This window comes from Electrophorus electricus, chromosome 15 (assembly GCF_013358815.1).
Source record: "Electrophorus electricus isolate fEleEle1 chromosome 15, fEleEle1.pri, whole genome shotgun sequence".
Taxonomy (NCBI): Eukaryota; Metazoa; Chordata; class Actinopteri; order Gymnotiformes; family Gymnotidae; genus Electrophorus; species Electrophorus electricus.
In genome coordinates, this window is record NC_049549.1 from 12,386,041 (window position 1) to 12,403,373 (window position 17,333).

Genomic DNA, 17,333 nt, shown 5'->3' on the forward strand with positions numbered 1-17,333 from the left:
ATAATAGGGTTAAAGCATGGATGTAATGGTTTCATCATTGAAATAACCAGACATGCAAAAAGTTAACATAACGAGAGAGAGAGAGCAAATGTCATAACAGTTCAGTGCTAGATATCTTAGTTAGACATCATCCTAAATTGAGTGTGTTGAGTCTGTTATATATATTACAATTCATGGTTGGCCATACAGTCATGGCCAAAGGTTTTGAGACTGACACAAATTTTGTGTAAGAACACTGCCATGAATAAGAAATGGTATCAAAACATCCTCCAAGAGCAACTTCTCCCAACGATCCAAGACCAGTTTGGTGACGAACAATACTTTTTCCAGCATGACGGCGCACCATGTCACAAGGCAAAATTGATAACCAAGTGACTCGGTGAACAAAACATTTTGGGACTGGAAACTGACAAAAAAAAAAAAAAAAACCTTATGAAATGCTTATAATTGTACTTCAGTATACCATATAAACATCTGACAAAAAACTGAGGCAGTAAACTTTGCAAAAACCAAAATTTGTGTCAGTCTCAAAACTTTTGGCCATGACTGTACATGGATAACAAGTCTAGAAGGGAAGTCAGCACTGAGAGGTGCTGTGGATTAATTGTCCGCACAATCCGTCTGAAATACCAAACCTTGTTACAAAAGGAAACAATTAAAAATTATTTTCTTTACATGATCAGGGTCTCGTTACAATGCTCACAAGAAGGCCTTTCACAAGGGAAACATCAAATTCCAGTATTCTTTAAGGAATATTGTCTTTTATATGTTTTTCTTGATCTAAGTATTCCAGGTTGCAAAGTCATTCCTAGATTCCACGAGGTGTTTTATGACTTTGTTGCCCCCCAGTTCAGGGCTTGGGTCGTAAGGTTTTGGCCATGTGTCCTGGTGGGGTAATAAACCTTCCTTACAGAGTGGTGAGAAGACCTGACATGGAAGGGACTACCATTTTAACGGAGCCCTGTAAAATTTTTAAAAATTATTATTTTTATTTACAATCCTCAGCTAGAGGTTCCTCTGCAGTGCTTGTCTTGTGTGCTGCTCCCCTATGCCAGTGCATATAATTTAGGAAAATATTCTTAGATAACAGTTAAACTAATTTAAAAATGAATACAAATAATTATACATAGATATTTGTAATGTACTGAATTACTGAAAAATGGTTACTATTTGGGCACAAGCACCCAGTGTTTTTACCTCAAAATAGATCAAAATAGATAAACAAATAGGTTAAAAGGGGAGGTTTCGTCATCTGCACTACATGGACATTTGAACATCTGAAAGGCCTGTCTCCTAATTTGATTAATCTGAGTAACTGTAGTATCTGAGCTAGTGTCTGATCAGTGTTACCATGGCAACAGATTTACTCAGCAAGCCAGTCACACAGCCTGAAATAAAGGTGATCAATTCCCTTTTGTAAACTCTTATTCCTGGACTTTAGAGTCTGAAGGATGATAACCAGCACCTGGACAATGTGTCTTAATCCACCAAGGAGCAAATGGTGGAAACAAACATACATCATCTCTATATTTGGCCTTTACAAGCTTAAAAGCACTACTGACTATTGTTATTAGTTTGTTTACACTTGGTGCTATTGTCCTTTGTTCTGCAATTACACTAGAACAAGCCCAGCTGAGCTTACTATCATTCAGGTACAGACTAATATACAGTTTTGGGGGGCCTCCCAGTGCTTGTGTCTTAATAAATGTATTGTATAATTTATTTCTACCAGGTTGTCTGTTTTGCAAATTCTGGTTTTTGGCAATATTTAAAAGAGATTACATTCATTACATTCAAAAATCAAATAATTAATGGTTCTTTAGTTAGAAATTAGCTATGAATTACTCATTTTGATTTGAATGTACATGAGACTGGTAAATTGGGACTGATTAATGGGATTGATTATTAATTATGAGGCAGTGTATCTCATTTAGTGTAAAGGGAAAACACCTTATTCTTACATTTAGATTGCTACTGAATTCTTTCTCAGAATTCTGGCTAACAATAGTGTCATGCTACTTATGAAATCTCCCATTAGTTGTGTTCACTTACATGTCTGGCAGTACTACATTAGCTAGCTTTATATTAATGTTTTGAAACCTCAAATACTCGAGAACATAACCTTACAGCACGTCCATACAGCAAACTGAATAAACTTTTTTTTTTCCTTTGGTCTTATATCCTGTCTAATCAGCAATTTACATGTGATATTCAATAAGGTCCTATTCTTTTCATTTTGAGTTAATGTTCTGCTTTTACTGTTATGTTTTCACATTTGTACATTTGTCAGTGCTTTGGTTTATTCTCTAAAAAACATCATTTTGCTGTTGTGGTTTTTTCCTTTGTTGTGGGGGTTTAAACTGTGAAGGTATACTTTCTGATTGTCTCATTCCTGAATTGCCTGTCCCAGTTTAAAATCATCAAATATACATTTACCTTTAGGATATTTTTTTATTTTTAATTAGGTGATCTTTTCACCTTATAGTAGAGTAGTTCAGGATTAAAGTAAAATATGAATGACATGTTTAAAAGAGAAGTTATCATCTTCTCTAAACACATCCATTTAACATGGAATTACAACTGAGTAGAAGATAGCCTGGAAATGAAAAGACTGATGAAGGTCAAAAGGGAAACAGACAAACACATTCTACCTCTGCATTACTACTTACCTAAAAGTGTTAATTTTATAACTATACATTTTCACAAACCGGCTGCGAATCTGTGTTATTCTGATCCCATATATGATGGGATTAAGAAGAGGAGGCACCACAAGAAACTCTATACCTAAAATATTGCGCAGAGCTCGCAAACCATCTCCTTTGCCATAGCGAGCACACAAAATGTCAAGCAGCAGGGAAATAGTGAAGTTAGTGAGAGTTATTAAATGGGGCAGGCATGTCTGCATGAATTTGACTCTTTCTGTCTTGGACTTCAAAGATGCTTTGATGATGCGAATGTATGAAATAATGATGAACACAGCTTGGGAGCTATGAGAAAACATTACTATGTATCCATATAGGTTGATCACTGTGGCATCTGTGCAGGATAGCTTTACAACATCCCAGTTAAAGCAATAAAGTTTGTCAATCCCATTACCACATAAGGACAGTTGTGCTGTCAGTGAAACTCCAACAGATGTTTCTAGAAAAGAGAAAAGCCAGATACAAAGCAACAGTTTGATCACCATCTGGTGTGTCATAATGCAGTGATATTCCAAAGGTTTACAAATGGCTAAATACCTGTCATATGCCATGACTGTTAGACTTGTAAATTCACAGAAAATATACCAATATATGCTGCATATTTGTGACAGGCATCCTGTATATGAGATAACATGAGAGTCTGAAAAAAGATCAGCCAAGAACTTTGGATAGAAAGCAGAAGCACCACCAATTCCATTTACATATAAATTGCATATGAACAAATACATAGGTTCATGAAGTGTTTTGTCCAGAATGACTGTAATAATTAGTGTGAAATTTACAAACAGGGTCACAACATAGACAACAAGACCAACTGCAAAGTAAATTTGTTTGTGTGCTCTTGTGTCATTCAGTCCGTGAAGCACAAACATGAACTCTGAAGAATAATTTTGCATGTCTCTTCAGTACATTTACCAACAAAACCAGATGACAAGCTTAAAAAATGTTTAAAAGCATCATTCCCAAAAGAAAAATGAATGGTATTTCCTAATAAACCGCTTGTGAAACTTCTCTTGATTCAAATTTGTCCACATCCAGATGAGGGTCATTGTAAATGGTGTTGACTTAATCACATAGCCAGTTATTTTCCAAGCCTGGCACTCTTTGTTATATATACAGATTTGAAGTCTGTCATGTGATGTTTACAAGTGATGAAGTTGGAAATCTCCCTTAATGTACACTGCTGAACCTCTTACCAAGCAAATTATTATGTATTGTGAATGTACTTCTGTCAATGGCTTTTTGAGTTTACATAACATTACAGTCTTTGAAGTGATTAGAGTTATATTGTTTATATAAATATTGTGATTCACATAAAACTATGATCACAAGTAAAGAAAAAATAATAAAAAAAAAAACTGTTACATTTTCACATACATCTGTTCATGAAAACCTGACTTAATTAATGGGATGTTGGATACTAACACAATATTGTATTTTATTGTTTAATTGCTTAGAACAAAGTCTTAATGTATATTGGTTGGGATGGGCCTGTGTAGTTTGTTGCGTGACTGGGGTGGGCAGTTGGTCTGCCCATGGAGAGCTCGCGGTTTATAGGTTCACATGGCTGGATACTTTTCATGGTGAAATGTGATGAACGGTAGTTCATTATATGTCTTTAATAAAACATTTTACTGATACCTTGAGGATACCCAATTATGTGCCCTGTATGTATTTTCTTATTTAGCAGGCCATAATTCACTTTTTTGTTTGCTCAATCCTTGAGACTTGTAACAATATACAAATAGGTAAATCATGAAATCTTGAGATCATATTAGCTGATCGGTGTTATAGTTGCACAACAACATGAATTTGGATGGTACTGCCAAATCAAAAGGCCTTCACTTTTGTGGTTTTGTGACATTTGCCTGATGTGTGGACATAAAAAGGTGCAGTTATAGGCATGAATCAAGACAGAAAAAAAGGCATTGAATGAAAACAAAAGTAAAAATGCATACAAAGGGGCAAACGTAAAATAACAACAAATAGAACCATGAAGATGTTCGTATAACACATTGACAAACATCTTACAAATGTATCCACAAACAATAACCAACACCTTAACACACACACATATATGCATATATATATATATATATATATATATATGCATATATGTGTGTGTGTAAAAGGAGTATAGAGAGAACAAGATGCAGGTGAAATGGGGAACGTTTGAGTCTCGATGTGCGAACTGTTTGGACAGTGGATCCCAGTCCTGCGACATGTGGCAGGGTGCAGGCAAGACAGCCATACAGGGAGTGGGACTAGAGAGTTGAAGACATTGACCAGGATAGGAACATGCATACTGAAGGGGACAGGAAGTGACATAAAGGGAGAAACAGGGATAGCAAGGGTAACAGTTATGGGGAAAAGACAAGGGCAGGAGACTAAGCAGGCAGCCTTGCCAGGAAAAAGAGCTTGGATCCAGTGGCAGACAGAGAGAGGGCACCAGTAGGAATTCCTGCTATAGGAATTGATGACAGGGGTGTCATCCTGGGAGCTGGACATGGCAGAGTCCTGGGAGCCAGGCATGGCAGCACAAGCACCAGGGAAATAGTGAAATTAGTGAGTTATTAAATTGGACAAGCATGTCTGCATGAATTTGACACTTTCTGCCTTGGACTTCAAAGATGCGAATGTATGAAATGATGAACACAGTTTGTGAGATATAAGAAAACATTACTATGTATCCATGTAGGTTGATCACTGTTGCATCTGTGTAGGATAGCATTACAACATCCAAGTTAAAACAGTAAAGCTTGTCATTCCCATTACTACATAAGTACAGTTATGCTGTCAGCAAAACTCCAACAGAAAAGAGAAAAGCCAGCTACAGTTTGATCACCATCTGGTGTGTCATAATGCATTGATAGTCAAAGCACCCTGAGAAAGAGTCCTCTGGTGAGCAGGGTGCACAGGATGCAGTGGGTACGTTTTGGCAAGCAGAGCATAAGAGAAACGCTTGCTGAGGAGTCAGATGTGCGGGGAGCCTCTGCCAAGGAGTCAGGCACAGGAGGGGCACCTGCTGAAGTGCTGGGCATAGGAAAACCACCTATCGAGAAGTCAGGCACTGGGTGATCTTCCTTAGGTGCACCAGGTATGCCAGCCGAGACCTTGGCATTCACACCTGGAATGGGGGTGGAAGAGAGAGAGAGCTACACACAGAGAGAGAGCACCATTTAAACCAACTCCTGGGCATTCCCCTGAGCCAACCAGAACACCTACATTTAGGTGCAGGAGGCCACAGTAGGATGCAACCCAGAAGTTCCTAGCACCCCTAAGAAATTCCAGGAGGGACTCCCTCTTCTGGGCACAGGGAGAGCTGGCTTTGGCCTGGGAGATGCTCCTCTGTGTTTATGGTGTTGCTGGCTCCCTGTTGGGCTTAGAAGATGGGAGTACTCTGCTCATGGCAACTGGTGGCTGTTCAGGCTGGCTACCACACCAGGCTACCTCCTCCCTCCTCAGTGGAGGAGTCAGGCCTGCCTCATACTTGTCCACGAGAGCAGGCGATCTCCTCAGTGGACCTTCCCAACTAACTGATCCAACATATCAGCCAGTTGATGCACAGTAAGTCCCTTAGCATCACAAGCCTGCTCAGTGTCATCAGGCAAGTCCATCTAGAAACTAGAACATGTGCATCCTTTTGACAGTTGGTTATTCTGTGACGGTTGCCTGTCAGTGGCGTGTGAGCGACAAAAGGGGCAGGATGCAGACATGGGTTAAAACAGAAACAAAAAGGTGTTTAATAACCTCCTATTGCACCTGCGCCATCTATTGGTACACTCAGATAAATCACATCATAGCATCAAATATTCTTAAAATACAGTACATCTATCAATGCACTATTTCTTAATTTTCAGCCATCTATTGACAACCGTTTCCCACGCTGAATACACCGTGTTTTTTTAGTAAATTTCATTTACATTTATGGCATTTAGCAGATGCTCTTATCCAGAGTGACTTACAAAAGTGCTTTGTCATTTACTCATAGAATATATCCAAGTACAGTATAGTAGGTTAGAATTAAACATACAAATGAACTAGAATACTGTAGAATACAGGGATAAATGGTGATACCTAGAAGTGCAAAATACATAAGGTCTATCTTAAACAATGATAAGTGCTATAAACAATAAGTGCTAGAGATAGTTAAAAAGTATAAATAATGCGCTACAATAAGTACTAAATTAGTCAGTCAATTAGGGAGCAGTGTCAGTTGTCCTTTAAATATTCTGCAAATAGATGGGTCTTCAGTCTGCGTTTGACAGCAAGTGGGAGTTCATTCCACCATCTTGGAGCCAGGACAGAAAATATGCTTATCGTCCATGAGACCTGAAGCAAGGTATTTCAAGCTGAGCCGTACTTGAGGTTCGAAGTACTCGAGGTACAGATCGAGCTTTGACCATTGACCTCATGTATGAAGGAGCTGGTCCATTTTTGGATTTGTAGGCAAGCATCAAGGTTTTAAATCTGATGCGTGCAGCTACAGGGAGCCAATGAAGGGAGCGCAGCAGTGTAGTAACGTGTGAACTTCGGAATTGAAGACCAGTCATGCTGCTGCATTCTGGACAAGTTGTAGAGGTTTGATAGCTCCTAGAGGAAGACCAGCAAGTAGCGAGTTGCAGTAGTCTAGCTTTGAGATCACAAGAGACTGCACAAGCACCTGGGTAGCTTCCTGTGAAAGAAAGGGTTGAATCCTTCGCATGTTACAAAGGAGGAATCTGCAAGACCGGGTTAGATTAGAAACATGAGTTGAGAACGAAACCTGGTTGTTTAAAGTTACGCCCAGGCTACAGACAGCTTTGGATGGTGATACCAGGGAGTTCTCAAAGGAAACAGTAAGGTCATGGTAAGGGTTGGGAGTACCTGGGATGAACAGAAGCTCAGTTTTACTGGGGTTGAGCTTCAAGTGGTGGGTTGTCATCCATGACACGATGTCAGTCAAGCATGTCGAGATACGTCTGGAGACCTGCGTGTCAGAGGGTGGTAAAGAAAGAAATAATTGAGTGTCATCAGCATAGCAGTGGTAGGAGAAACCATGAGAAGATATTACATCACCAAGAGAACGAGTATACAAAGAGAAGAGAAGGGGGCCCAATACTGAGCCTTGTGGAACACCAGTGGAAAGTCTACATGGTTTGGATGTGGATCCTCTCCATGTCACCTGATAGGACCGTCCATCCAGATAGGACTGAAACCATCTTCAAGCAGAGCCAGTCACACCAAGCCTGGAAAGAACAGAGAGAAGAATGTTGTGGTTCACTGTGTCAAAGGCTGCTGAAAGGTCTAGACGAATCAAAACAGATGACTGTTTGGCAGCTTTAGCGGCATGAAGTTTCTCAGTCTCAGCTTTAGCGGCATGAAGTTTCTCACGCTATGAGGGCTGTTTCTGTAGAATGTGCCGGTTTGTAGCCAGACTGATTGGGATCATGCAGCTGGTTGAGAAAAAGAGACAATTGATTATAAACTGCTCGTTCAAGGGCTTTTAAGAGGAAAGAGAGAAGTAATACCTGTCTGTAGTTGGTAACACTGGAGCTGTCAAGTGTGGCCTTCTTGAGGATTGGTACCACCCTGGTGGTTTTCAACGCAGTAGGCACGTATCCAGAAGATAAGGAGTTGTTGATGACAGAGATGAAAGGAAGCAGATCTCTTGCGATTGTCTGAAACAGAGCAGAAGGAATCGGATCCAGCGGACATGAAGTCGGATTGCTGGAAGTCAGGACTTGAAGAATTTCATCTGTGGAGAGAGGAGAAAAAGAAGTTAGAGATTTGGATGTTGGGAAATGCACATTAGTTGGAGGAGTGGGAACAGAGGATTGTTTCCACAACAATCATGACTGTCCTTTAAAAACATGCTTCCAGTATAAGAAAACTTCAGATTTTGTCATAGAAAATTCAACTACAATCAAAGCAACTGCATGACATGTTTAACTAGTATATGGAATGCTAGTAAAGTTCTTTATTTGCTTGCTCACCTCTTTGTATAAAAACATGCGTTCATTTCCTTCGTTACCCAATACAAAATATGCAAGCCTTTTGTTACTACAAAATGCATGTTACTCATGTAGCAGTGTTCCTGGATAGACAGTTAAGACCCTCATTTCCTACTTTATGTTGTTGCTGTTGGGCCATAAAGAGCTATTTTCATTGAGTGATGGTCATTCACACTTACCAAGTACCAAGGTGTTAGGGTGGAAGGGGAGGAAGGGCTATCAAATTACTTTACATGTGTTTTCCAGGTGCAAGCCTTGTCATTGACATCTCTTTCATCAAATAGCGGATGCTGAGATGAAAATGTTGATGCCTCATTTGTTTACCCACTACATGAACTAGAGCTATGCACACAGCAAAACATCGCTTGTGCCTTGTAATCAGATAAACTAGTGCATGCATGTGACACTGTTTGGTGGATACTGCTTTTTGTGAGTAATTTGATTGCTCATACTTTTGGACATCATGGAAAGGAAGAGTCTTATTTTAGCTGAAGTTTATGTGGAGTTGTTTGGGTGCAGTTATGAGCTAGAAGCTGAGAGATGATTCAGTGGCTTCTAGCATGGACTACGATGTTTGTATTGCAAATCACTAGATGTTTCCATTCAATGCTGGAAAATTCATAATCCTGCTATGAATTGTAAGTATAAATGAGAAAACATACTATTTCTTTACAGAATTACAGTATTTTCCCCAGCATAACCTTTTAGCCCAATAGCAATGAAGCTAATAGCATTGGAGCTAATATTGTTTAGCCTTTCACAATGAAGCTATAATGAAACTAATATTGTCTTTTAGTAAGTTGTTGAACATTGTTGTGATTTTTTAAAATCAAACTTTGTGTGCATTTCGAGAGGTTTTTGGGCACTTTGGGAGATGTCTAGTACACTTAGTGGAAATACTGTGTCGCTCCTAAATAATTTAATGTATATGTTCAAAATTGTTCACTTTTATTTGACAAGACCCTGTTGAGTCAGGAAATGTAGAGCATAACTGAAAATGAATCTCCAGCATCCAAATACACATTATACAACGCCTATATATATTTAAAAATATATTTCTTTCTGTATTAGATGAGAACAAATGGAACCTATCTGATGGAAAAATTAACCTGGATGTGAATGGATGTCTTGGCCTAAGTGTCTACTTTAGTTTGAATTCCAAATGATCATTGTGTTATGTGTACAATTTCAGATAAGTAGTGCTAAAGTGAACAAGTACAAATCATTCAAAATGAGCTTTAAAACTGGAGGTACACATAACACAAAGATCATATTGTGATCATATTGCTAACATGGGGTGCATGGCAATATGTGTAAAATGTGAAGAAAACAGGGGACATGTAGAAACATGCTAACAGACAAAAAAACACAAAGCCATGTTGTGGATCTCACCTATGTATTCAAAGGGACAGAGGAGAGAACCATGATGTCTTTTTTTCTCCTACTATTATTTTGTATGAATTTTATGCCCTGCAAAAAAAGTGCAGAATGTCCTTTTTACTACATTAATAACTGCAATATATTTTTATGAGGAATGAGGTTTTTTTTTATTGTTTTAAAGATTTTATATAAATTGTAAAACAGAAAAGAAAATGTGGAAAGATTTTCACTATAACTATTAAACTGTTGTATTATTTGTATTCCAGGTAGTTCACCATCAAAACCAACAAGAGAAAAAACCGTTATCCTTTTTTCATCTAAGGGCTTTAACTTTCTGTCTGTATATTTTTACAAACCGGCTGCGAATCTGTGTCATCCTGATCCCATAAATGATGGGGTTTATGAGAGGAGGCACCACAAGAAACTCTATACCTAAAATATTACGCAGAGCCTGCAGTCTCTCACCTTTGCCATAGCGAGCACACAAAATGTCAAGCAGCAGGGAAATATTAAAGTTTAAAAGAGTTATTAAATGTGGCAGGCATGTCTGCATGAATTTGATTTGCTCTGTCTTGGAGTACAAAGAGGCATTAATAATGTGAATGTATGAAACAATGATGAAACCAGCTTGGAAAACATGAGAAAATATTAAAATATACCCATATATGTTGTCCAAAGTGATATCTGTGCAGGAAAGCTTTACAACATCCCAGTTAAAGCAGTAAAGCTTGTCAATGTCAATACCACATAAGGTTAGTCGAGATGTCAATACAATTCCAATAGATATTTCTAGTAAGGAGAAAAACCAGGTACAAACCAAAAGTTTCACCACCATTTGCTGTGTCATAATACAGTGATATTCCAAAGGTTTACAAATAGCTAAATATCTGTCATATGCCATGATTGTTAGACTTGTAAATTCACAGAAAACATACCAGTAAATTACAAATATTTGTGTTAGGCATCCAGGGTATGAAATAACATGAGTGTCTGAAAAAAGATCAGCAAGGATCTTTGGATAGAAAGCAGAAGCACCACCTATTCCATTTATATACAAATTGCATATGAACAAATACATTGGTTCATGAAGTGTCTTGTCAAGAATGACAGTAATAATTAGTGTCAAATTTACAAGCAGAGTTACTATATACACAACAAGACCAATTGCAAAGTAAATGTGTTTGTTTGTCTTTGTGTCATTCAATCCATGAAGCACAAACATGAACTCCTCAGTGGTATTTTCCATTACTCCCATTGGAAGCAAAACTGGATTTGAAAAAAGCTTTGAAAAAGTCATAAAAGCATAATTCCTGAGAAATATGTCAAATGCAGAATTCTCTTAATAATGTAAATATCTTGTGCACATATCGCAACTTAACATATCCACACCGACTTATTGTAACTCATAGTATACTAAGTGCTGCTGACTATCACTCAGACATTCAAATTCCATACCTAGTGTCCCATCTTATATATAGGTTTTTGGCATCTGCCATGTGATGTTTACAAATGATGAAGTGGTAAAGTCTTTTCCCCAAAGAGCCAATTTTGTGAGCTCACCATCTGATTTCCATCTATAATGATTTTTTTTTTTAATGGCCTTTATGAATTAACAAGGCTACAGTTTTTAAGCAGGCCCGGGTACCGCAGGGCAAGGAACAGGACGCACTGGACTCCCTCAACGTAGACGATCATTTATTAATCACAACACAAACGATGAACACAGTGGCACTCACACAGAACAGGCTGGGTGAACACAAGCAATGTTGAACACAGAGCTACAAACAGATACACTACATGCAGTACAAATAGCAACATAACAACCAGGATCACGATTAATGACCAATAAACTTGCACACACCAACAGGGCTTTAAATACATACAAACATTACAACAATAAACCGTGTGCAAATGTGTGCAAACAACATGGGCGTGGTTACAAATTAGACAGTCTGTGAATTCCCACTGCACACGGTGGGCCACACCATGTGAACAGGGGGCATTCGGTGACAGGATGAATGCAGTCAGTATGAAATGCAGTTTGGTGCTTGGGTTCAGCTGTTGAATCCTTTCACCAAGTTTGATGTCTCTAAGCTTGAAAATTGTAGGAGTTATAAAATCAGTGGGCTCTTATGGGATGATGGAGGGAAGAATAAAAGGGCAGAAAGGGTGGAGAGACAAGAGCCATCATTATGAAGTGTGGTTTGATGAGTGGGCCTAGTAGTTACAGCAAAGTACAGTAGTTACCACACCCAGATTCTCCCACTCCAGGGAGACTCCATCGACTAATCAGATCAACTTCTCCTGAATACTAAATTGCTACACCTGTTCTTTTCTATTATTGCTGTCATGAGAGGCATACAGAGAGTATTCTTATCCTGTTGGTTTTCCTGGTTCTCAACATGTTTCCTTCCCAGAACATGCCATACTCCTAGCCCCTCGGTACCTTCTGGATTCTGCCTACTGGTTTTGACCCGGGACTGGAAAGTTGACTCTCTGCTTAGTAATCTCCCTGTTACTCTTGTCAACCCTGCATATTTATGCACTATCCCTGCTTAAGGAACTGTAAAGAAAAGAATGACTTCCACATTTAGATTCTAACAAGCCAGTGTCCTAGTGTTCCTTACATATGCTTTCCAATTAAGTATGCTCACAGGAAGACATAAGGCTAGACTTGTAGAAAAGCAATAAAGAAAGAAAATAAAAGAGTAAATAAAAAAAAGAAAGCTAAGAAAAAGTCATTTGGAAATGTGGAAAGCTTGAGGCACACACCCTCTGCCACCCCCCCCCCCCCCCCCCCCACACACACACCTTCCCTATTCCCAATCTCCTGGTTATTTTTTGCTTACACCTGTCCCTTCTTTACCTTTTGTTTCTCTGTTCATTGAGGTCCACAGGAATGCTTGTCCAGTACTGTGCTTTGTTCTTCGCCACTACATTTAAGATGCCCTGTGTCTGTGTTTTACTGCTGCTATGTTGCATTATAATGCTCCAAGTTCTCCTGCCAGGGCTGTTTATTTCCATCTGTTTTTCCCATAATATCTAGATTGTATAATATATAGATTATTATTTTACAACATATTCAATTATTTATATATTCAATTGTACTTATTCTTATGGTTATTTGATAGTTTTCAGTTTTTTAGTTGTTACATACAGAATTACCGAATATTTGAATTTAACAATTTTAAATCAACATTTTGGCAATCACCTTTAAAATTCTTTATTATTCTTATATTAGCTAATTTGTCCAAAAGTAGTTGAGTCCTACTAGAGTTCATGATGCACCTACAATAAAAATGACTTGTATAAGTTGTACAATCTCTTTATACACATCCATCTATTAGGGAGTCATTATAGGGTAGAATTAAAAGAAAAGACACACACAAGACCACACACAACACATATAGATTTTACCCCTGCCATACTACTGATCGAAGGGCATTAAATGTATGACTGTACATTTGCATGAGTCGACTGCGAATTTGTGTCATTCTGATCCCATATATGATGGGGTTTATGAGAGGAGGCATCACAAGAAACTCTACACCTAAAATATTGCGCAGAACTTGAAGTCCCTGACCAGTGCCATAGCGAGCACACAAAATGTCAAGCAACAGGGAAATATTAAAGTTAAAAAGGGTTATTAAATGAGGCAGGCATGTCTGCATGAATTTGACTTGCTCAGTCTTGGACTTCAAAGATGCTTTGATGATGTGAATGTATGAAATAATGATGAACACAGCTTGAGAAGTATGGGAAAACAATATTATGTATCCATAAATGCTTGTCGCTGTGACATCTGAGCAGGATAGCTTTACAACATCCCAGTTAAAACAGTAAATTTTGTCAATGTCATGACCACATAAGGTAAGTTGGCTTGTTAGTGAAGCCCCAACAGATGTTTCCAGTAAGGAAAAAAGCCAGGTACAAATCAACAGTTTCACCACCATTTGGTGTGTCATAATGTAGTGATATTCCAACGGTTTACAAATAGCGGAATATCTGTCATATGCCATGAATGTTAGAGTTGTAAATTCACAGAAAACATACCAGTAAATTACAAACATTTGTGTTAGGCACCCAGTATATGAAATAACATGAGTGTCTGAAAAAAGATCAGCAAGGATCTTTGGATAGAAAGCAGAAGCACCACCTATTCCATTTATATACAAATTGCATATGAACAAATACATTGGTTCATGAAGTGTCTTGTCAAGAATGACAGTAATAATTAGTGTCAAATTTACAAGCAGAGTTACTATATACACAACAAGACCAACTGCAAAGTAAATGTGTTTGTTTGTCTTTGTGTCATTCAATCCATGAAGCACAAACATGAACTCTCCAGTGGTATTTTCCATTACTCCCATTGGAAGCAAAACTGGATTTGAAAAAAGCTTTGAAAAAGTCATAAAAGCATAATTCCTGAGAAATATGTCAAATGCAGAATTCTCTTAATAATGTAAATATCTTGTGCACATATCGCAACTTAACATATCCACACCGACTTATTGTAACTCATAGTATACTAAGTGCTGCTGACTATCACTCAGACATTCAAATTCCATACCTAGTGTCCCATCTTATATATAGGTTTTTGGCATCTGCCATGTGATGTTTACAAATGATGAAGTGGTAAAGTCTTTTCCCCAAAGAGCCAATTTTGTGAGCTCACCATCTGATTTCCATCTATAATGATTTTTTTTTTTAATGGCCTTTATGAATTAACAAGGCTACAGTTTTTAAGCAGACCCTCCTGTAGTTCACCTGTTAGTGCAAGGTGCCAATACCACCATGGTCAAGGGTTTGATTCCCAGGGAGTTCACATGCTGCCCACTGAAAATTGTATGTAAGTCAAAGTCTATAGGTTTCCTGCAAAAGGTTAATGCTAATATCTTGTGTAGTTGCTATATTATATCATTATTTTAAGATATCATCAGTCATGGAGAAGCCTGTCAAGAATTCAGGAAGACCATTGGCAGCATTCTGAAGGATGCTGCCTCCATTAAGGTTAACAAACAGGAATAGGAGGTATGGTTGGCATTAGTTGAGAAATCAGGGCTACTAGGAAAATTCAAAGACTGGATCTAGTGTGGTGCAACAGAATTCAGAAAGTTTTAAAACACAGTTCTAGAGCTTTTCATGAGCTCCAAATGATATGAGCCTCAAAGTTGAGTCCTTTTTTTCTTCCAGGACAGCCCTATTGTTTGGTGGAATATTAGTCACTGATATAAATTTTTATCAGTGCTTATTAAGCACTAATTCACTTTTTCAATGCTTTTGCACATATATTTGGTTATTTTGAATGCTTACAAACCCACAGACTGTGAAAAAAAACATGCACCAGACCTGCTATCATTATGTTGAAGCTAAGAGCTAAGCAGGAAAACTGCTCTCTGTTAGCTGCACAGGCCAGCACAGTCAGCAATACACCTTTGTGTCTGACTGCTTTTCCAAACTGGGTCAGTACAATGCTGGGCTGGCAACAATGCTTTCCTTAAAAGAGAGCTGTTGTGTTTATTTGGCTGATTAGCACTAACTAGCACTACCACTATCGAACTGTGCATTCTCTCAGACCAACCACAAGCTGCAATGAATGGTGCAGCGTGAAGAGAAAATCAATGGCTGTCAGCTTCCCACAACCATACCATAACTATATCCTTATAAACAAGATCCCCTTCCTCCTACTGGAGTCAGTGCACATATGCACTTTAATTCATTGCAATATACGCACTCTATACATTCACATTTATATTTGCATTACCACTCACTTATCTTATCAGTACATACTGCATAAATGTACCTCAGCACCCCAGTACTTGGCCTCATCTATACTCATCTCACACTGCACACATTTTACTTGCTACTGTTTGCACTCTTCTCTTTTAGTCTTTACTTTAAATATATATATATAATGTATAGTATATATATCTTATATATTCATATATATATGGATTACTTATAGGGTATATACAGTTTATATTTTGTTTACAAATAGTTTATATAAAGTTTATCTTTCTCTTTATTGTAACGGCCCGAGTGCCGTAGGCTGAGGGGCAGGACGCACAGACTCCTTTGACGTGGACAGACATTTATTAACAAAGAACGAAAACAACGATGGCACTCACACATAACATAAACGGTGAACATCTACATACATAAAACTAGTGTGAACAAAGGCAACCATTTACAAAGACAAACATGCACAAAGGCAAACATATCAAAGACCAACAGCACTGCACTCCACGACACGGGTTTACATACACACAGACAAAACACTAACCCGGTGCAGGTGTGCAGGCTTGGTCACAAATAAACAGAAATCCTCCCACTGCATGTGGCAGGCCAAAGCACATGACGTGCAGGAGATGAGCATTTTGTGACATTTATACTATTCTACTAAACATCCTATTGTACTGAATCCTACTGTGCTTAATTCTATGTTGACACCTCCACCAAGAGAAATTCCTTGTATATTTTGTACTTGTTAAGATTCTGATTCATATCATAGATATTATAGATTGCTGCAACTTAGCTTATTAAGTCAATAAATATTGTTATTCACCCAATAAGGATACATTATTGAGTTGATTACGAAGATTATTCCATCCATAATTTAAACATTCCCTTGAAGTAATATCCCTTTTTAACACAGATGTTCTACTGAACACTTTTATATACTGTTCTACTGTAAAAGAAGTTAAGACATCCTTTCATTATGCCTTCTGGGGAAATTTGTAATGCGAAGGGCAATGGCCCCACTGCATCCTGCACAGCTTGCGCACCAGAGGGTGGTTTTCCTGCGGGAGCAGGCTTTGATGCACTCCGCATGCACTGCTTGCCAGAGGGCGCTTTTTCCACATCCTGCATGCAAGGTGATTGTCTTTAAGGTCCCTCTAGCAGGGAGAGTATGGGAAGAATGCCCTCTGGTGAGCAGGTCACACAGTGCAGCCCCTTCTGTGCCCTGCTTGACAGAGGGCACAGTCATCACTGTGCCCTGTGTGACCCGCTCACAAGAGGGTGTTCCTCCCATGCCCTCCCTGCTAGAGGAAGCTGGTCCTGAGGACAACACCTCTGCTGTGCCCCGGCGACCCAAGGGGGCTGCTCATATGGCATCCTGGCCTCAAGAGGGCGCTGTCTTGAGGACAACGGGGGCCCCCCTACTTCAGGTCCAGCTCCCAGGACAGCATTGCTACTGCTCAATGCGCCCAGGATGGTGCAGCTGTCTCCTTGGCCTATGACCAAGGAACTTCAT

General features: G+C 38.7%; 3 protein-coding genes across 3 annotated transcripts; all 3 read right to left on the reverse strand.

The window, feature by feature from the left end:
- Nucleotides 1-2,665: 2,665 nt before the first annotated feature.
- Nucleotides 2,666-3,598, reverse strand: LOC113574700 (olfactory receptor 142-like). The gene has a single exon (XM_027005801.2). It carries the CDS (start codon nt 3,596-3,598, stop codon nt 2,666-2,668), a length of 933 nt encoding a protein of 310 aa, XP_026861602.2.
- A 6,790-nt stretch (nt 3,599-10,388) lies between these two features.
- On the reverse strand, nt 10,389-11,321 carry LOC113574744 (olfactory receptor 52E2-like). The gene has a single exon (XM_027005875.2). The coding sequence runs from the start codon at nt 11,319-11,321 to the stop codon at nt 10,389-10,391; it is 933 nt and encodes a 310-aa protein (XP_026861676.2).
- A 2,167-nt stretch (nt 11,322-13,488) lies between these two features.
- On the reverse strand, nt 13,489-14,439 carry LOC118242578 (olfactory receptor 4S1-like). The gene has a single exon (XM_035534371.1). The coding sequence runs from the start codon at nt 14,437-14,439 to the stop codon at nt 13,489-13,491; it is 951 nt and encodes a 316-aa protein (XP_035390264.1).
- Between the last annotated feature and the right edge of the window lie 2,894 nt (nt 14,440-17,333).

Excerpts from the sequence above, each read along its gene's own strand:
- LOC118242578 (XM_035534371.1), bottom strand. The coding sequence starts at position 14,439 with ATGGAAAATACCACTGGAGAGTTCATGTTTGTGCTTCATGGATTGAAT.
- LOC113574700 (XM_027005801.2), bottom strand. The coding sequence starts at position 3,598 with ATGCAAAATTATTCTTCAGAGTTCATGTTTGTGCTTCACGGACTGAAT.
- LOC113574744 (XM_027005875.2), bottom strand. The coding sequence starts at position 11,321 with ATGGAAAATACCACTGAGGAGTTCATGTTTGTGCTTCATGGATTGAAT.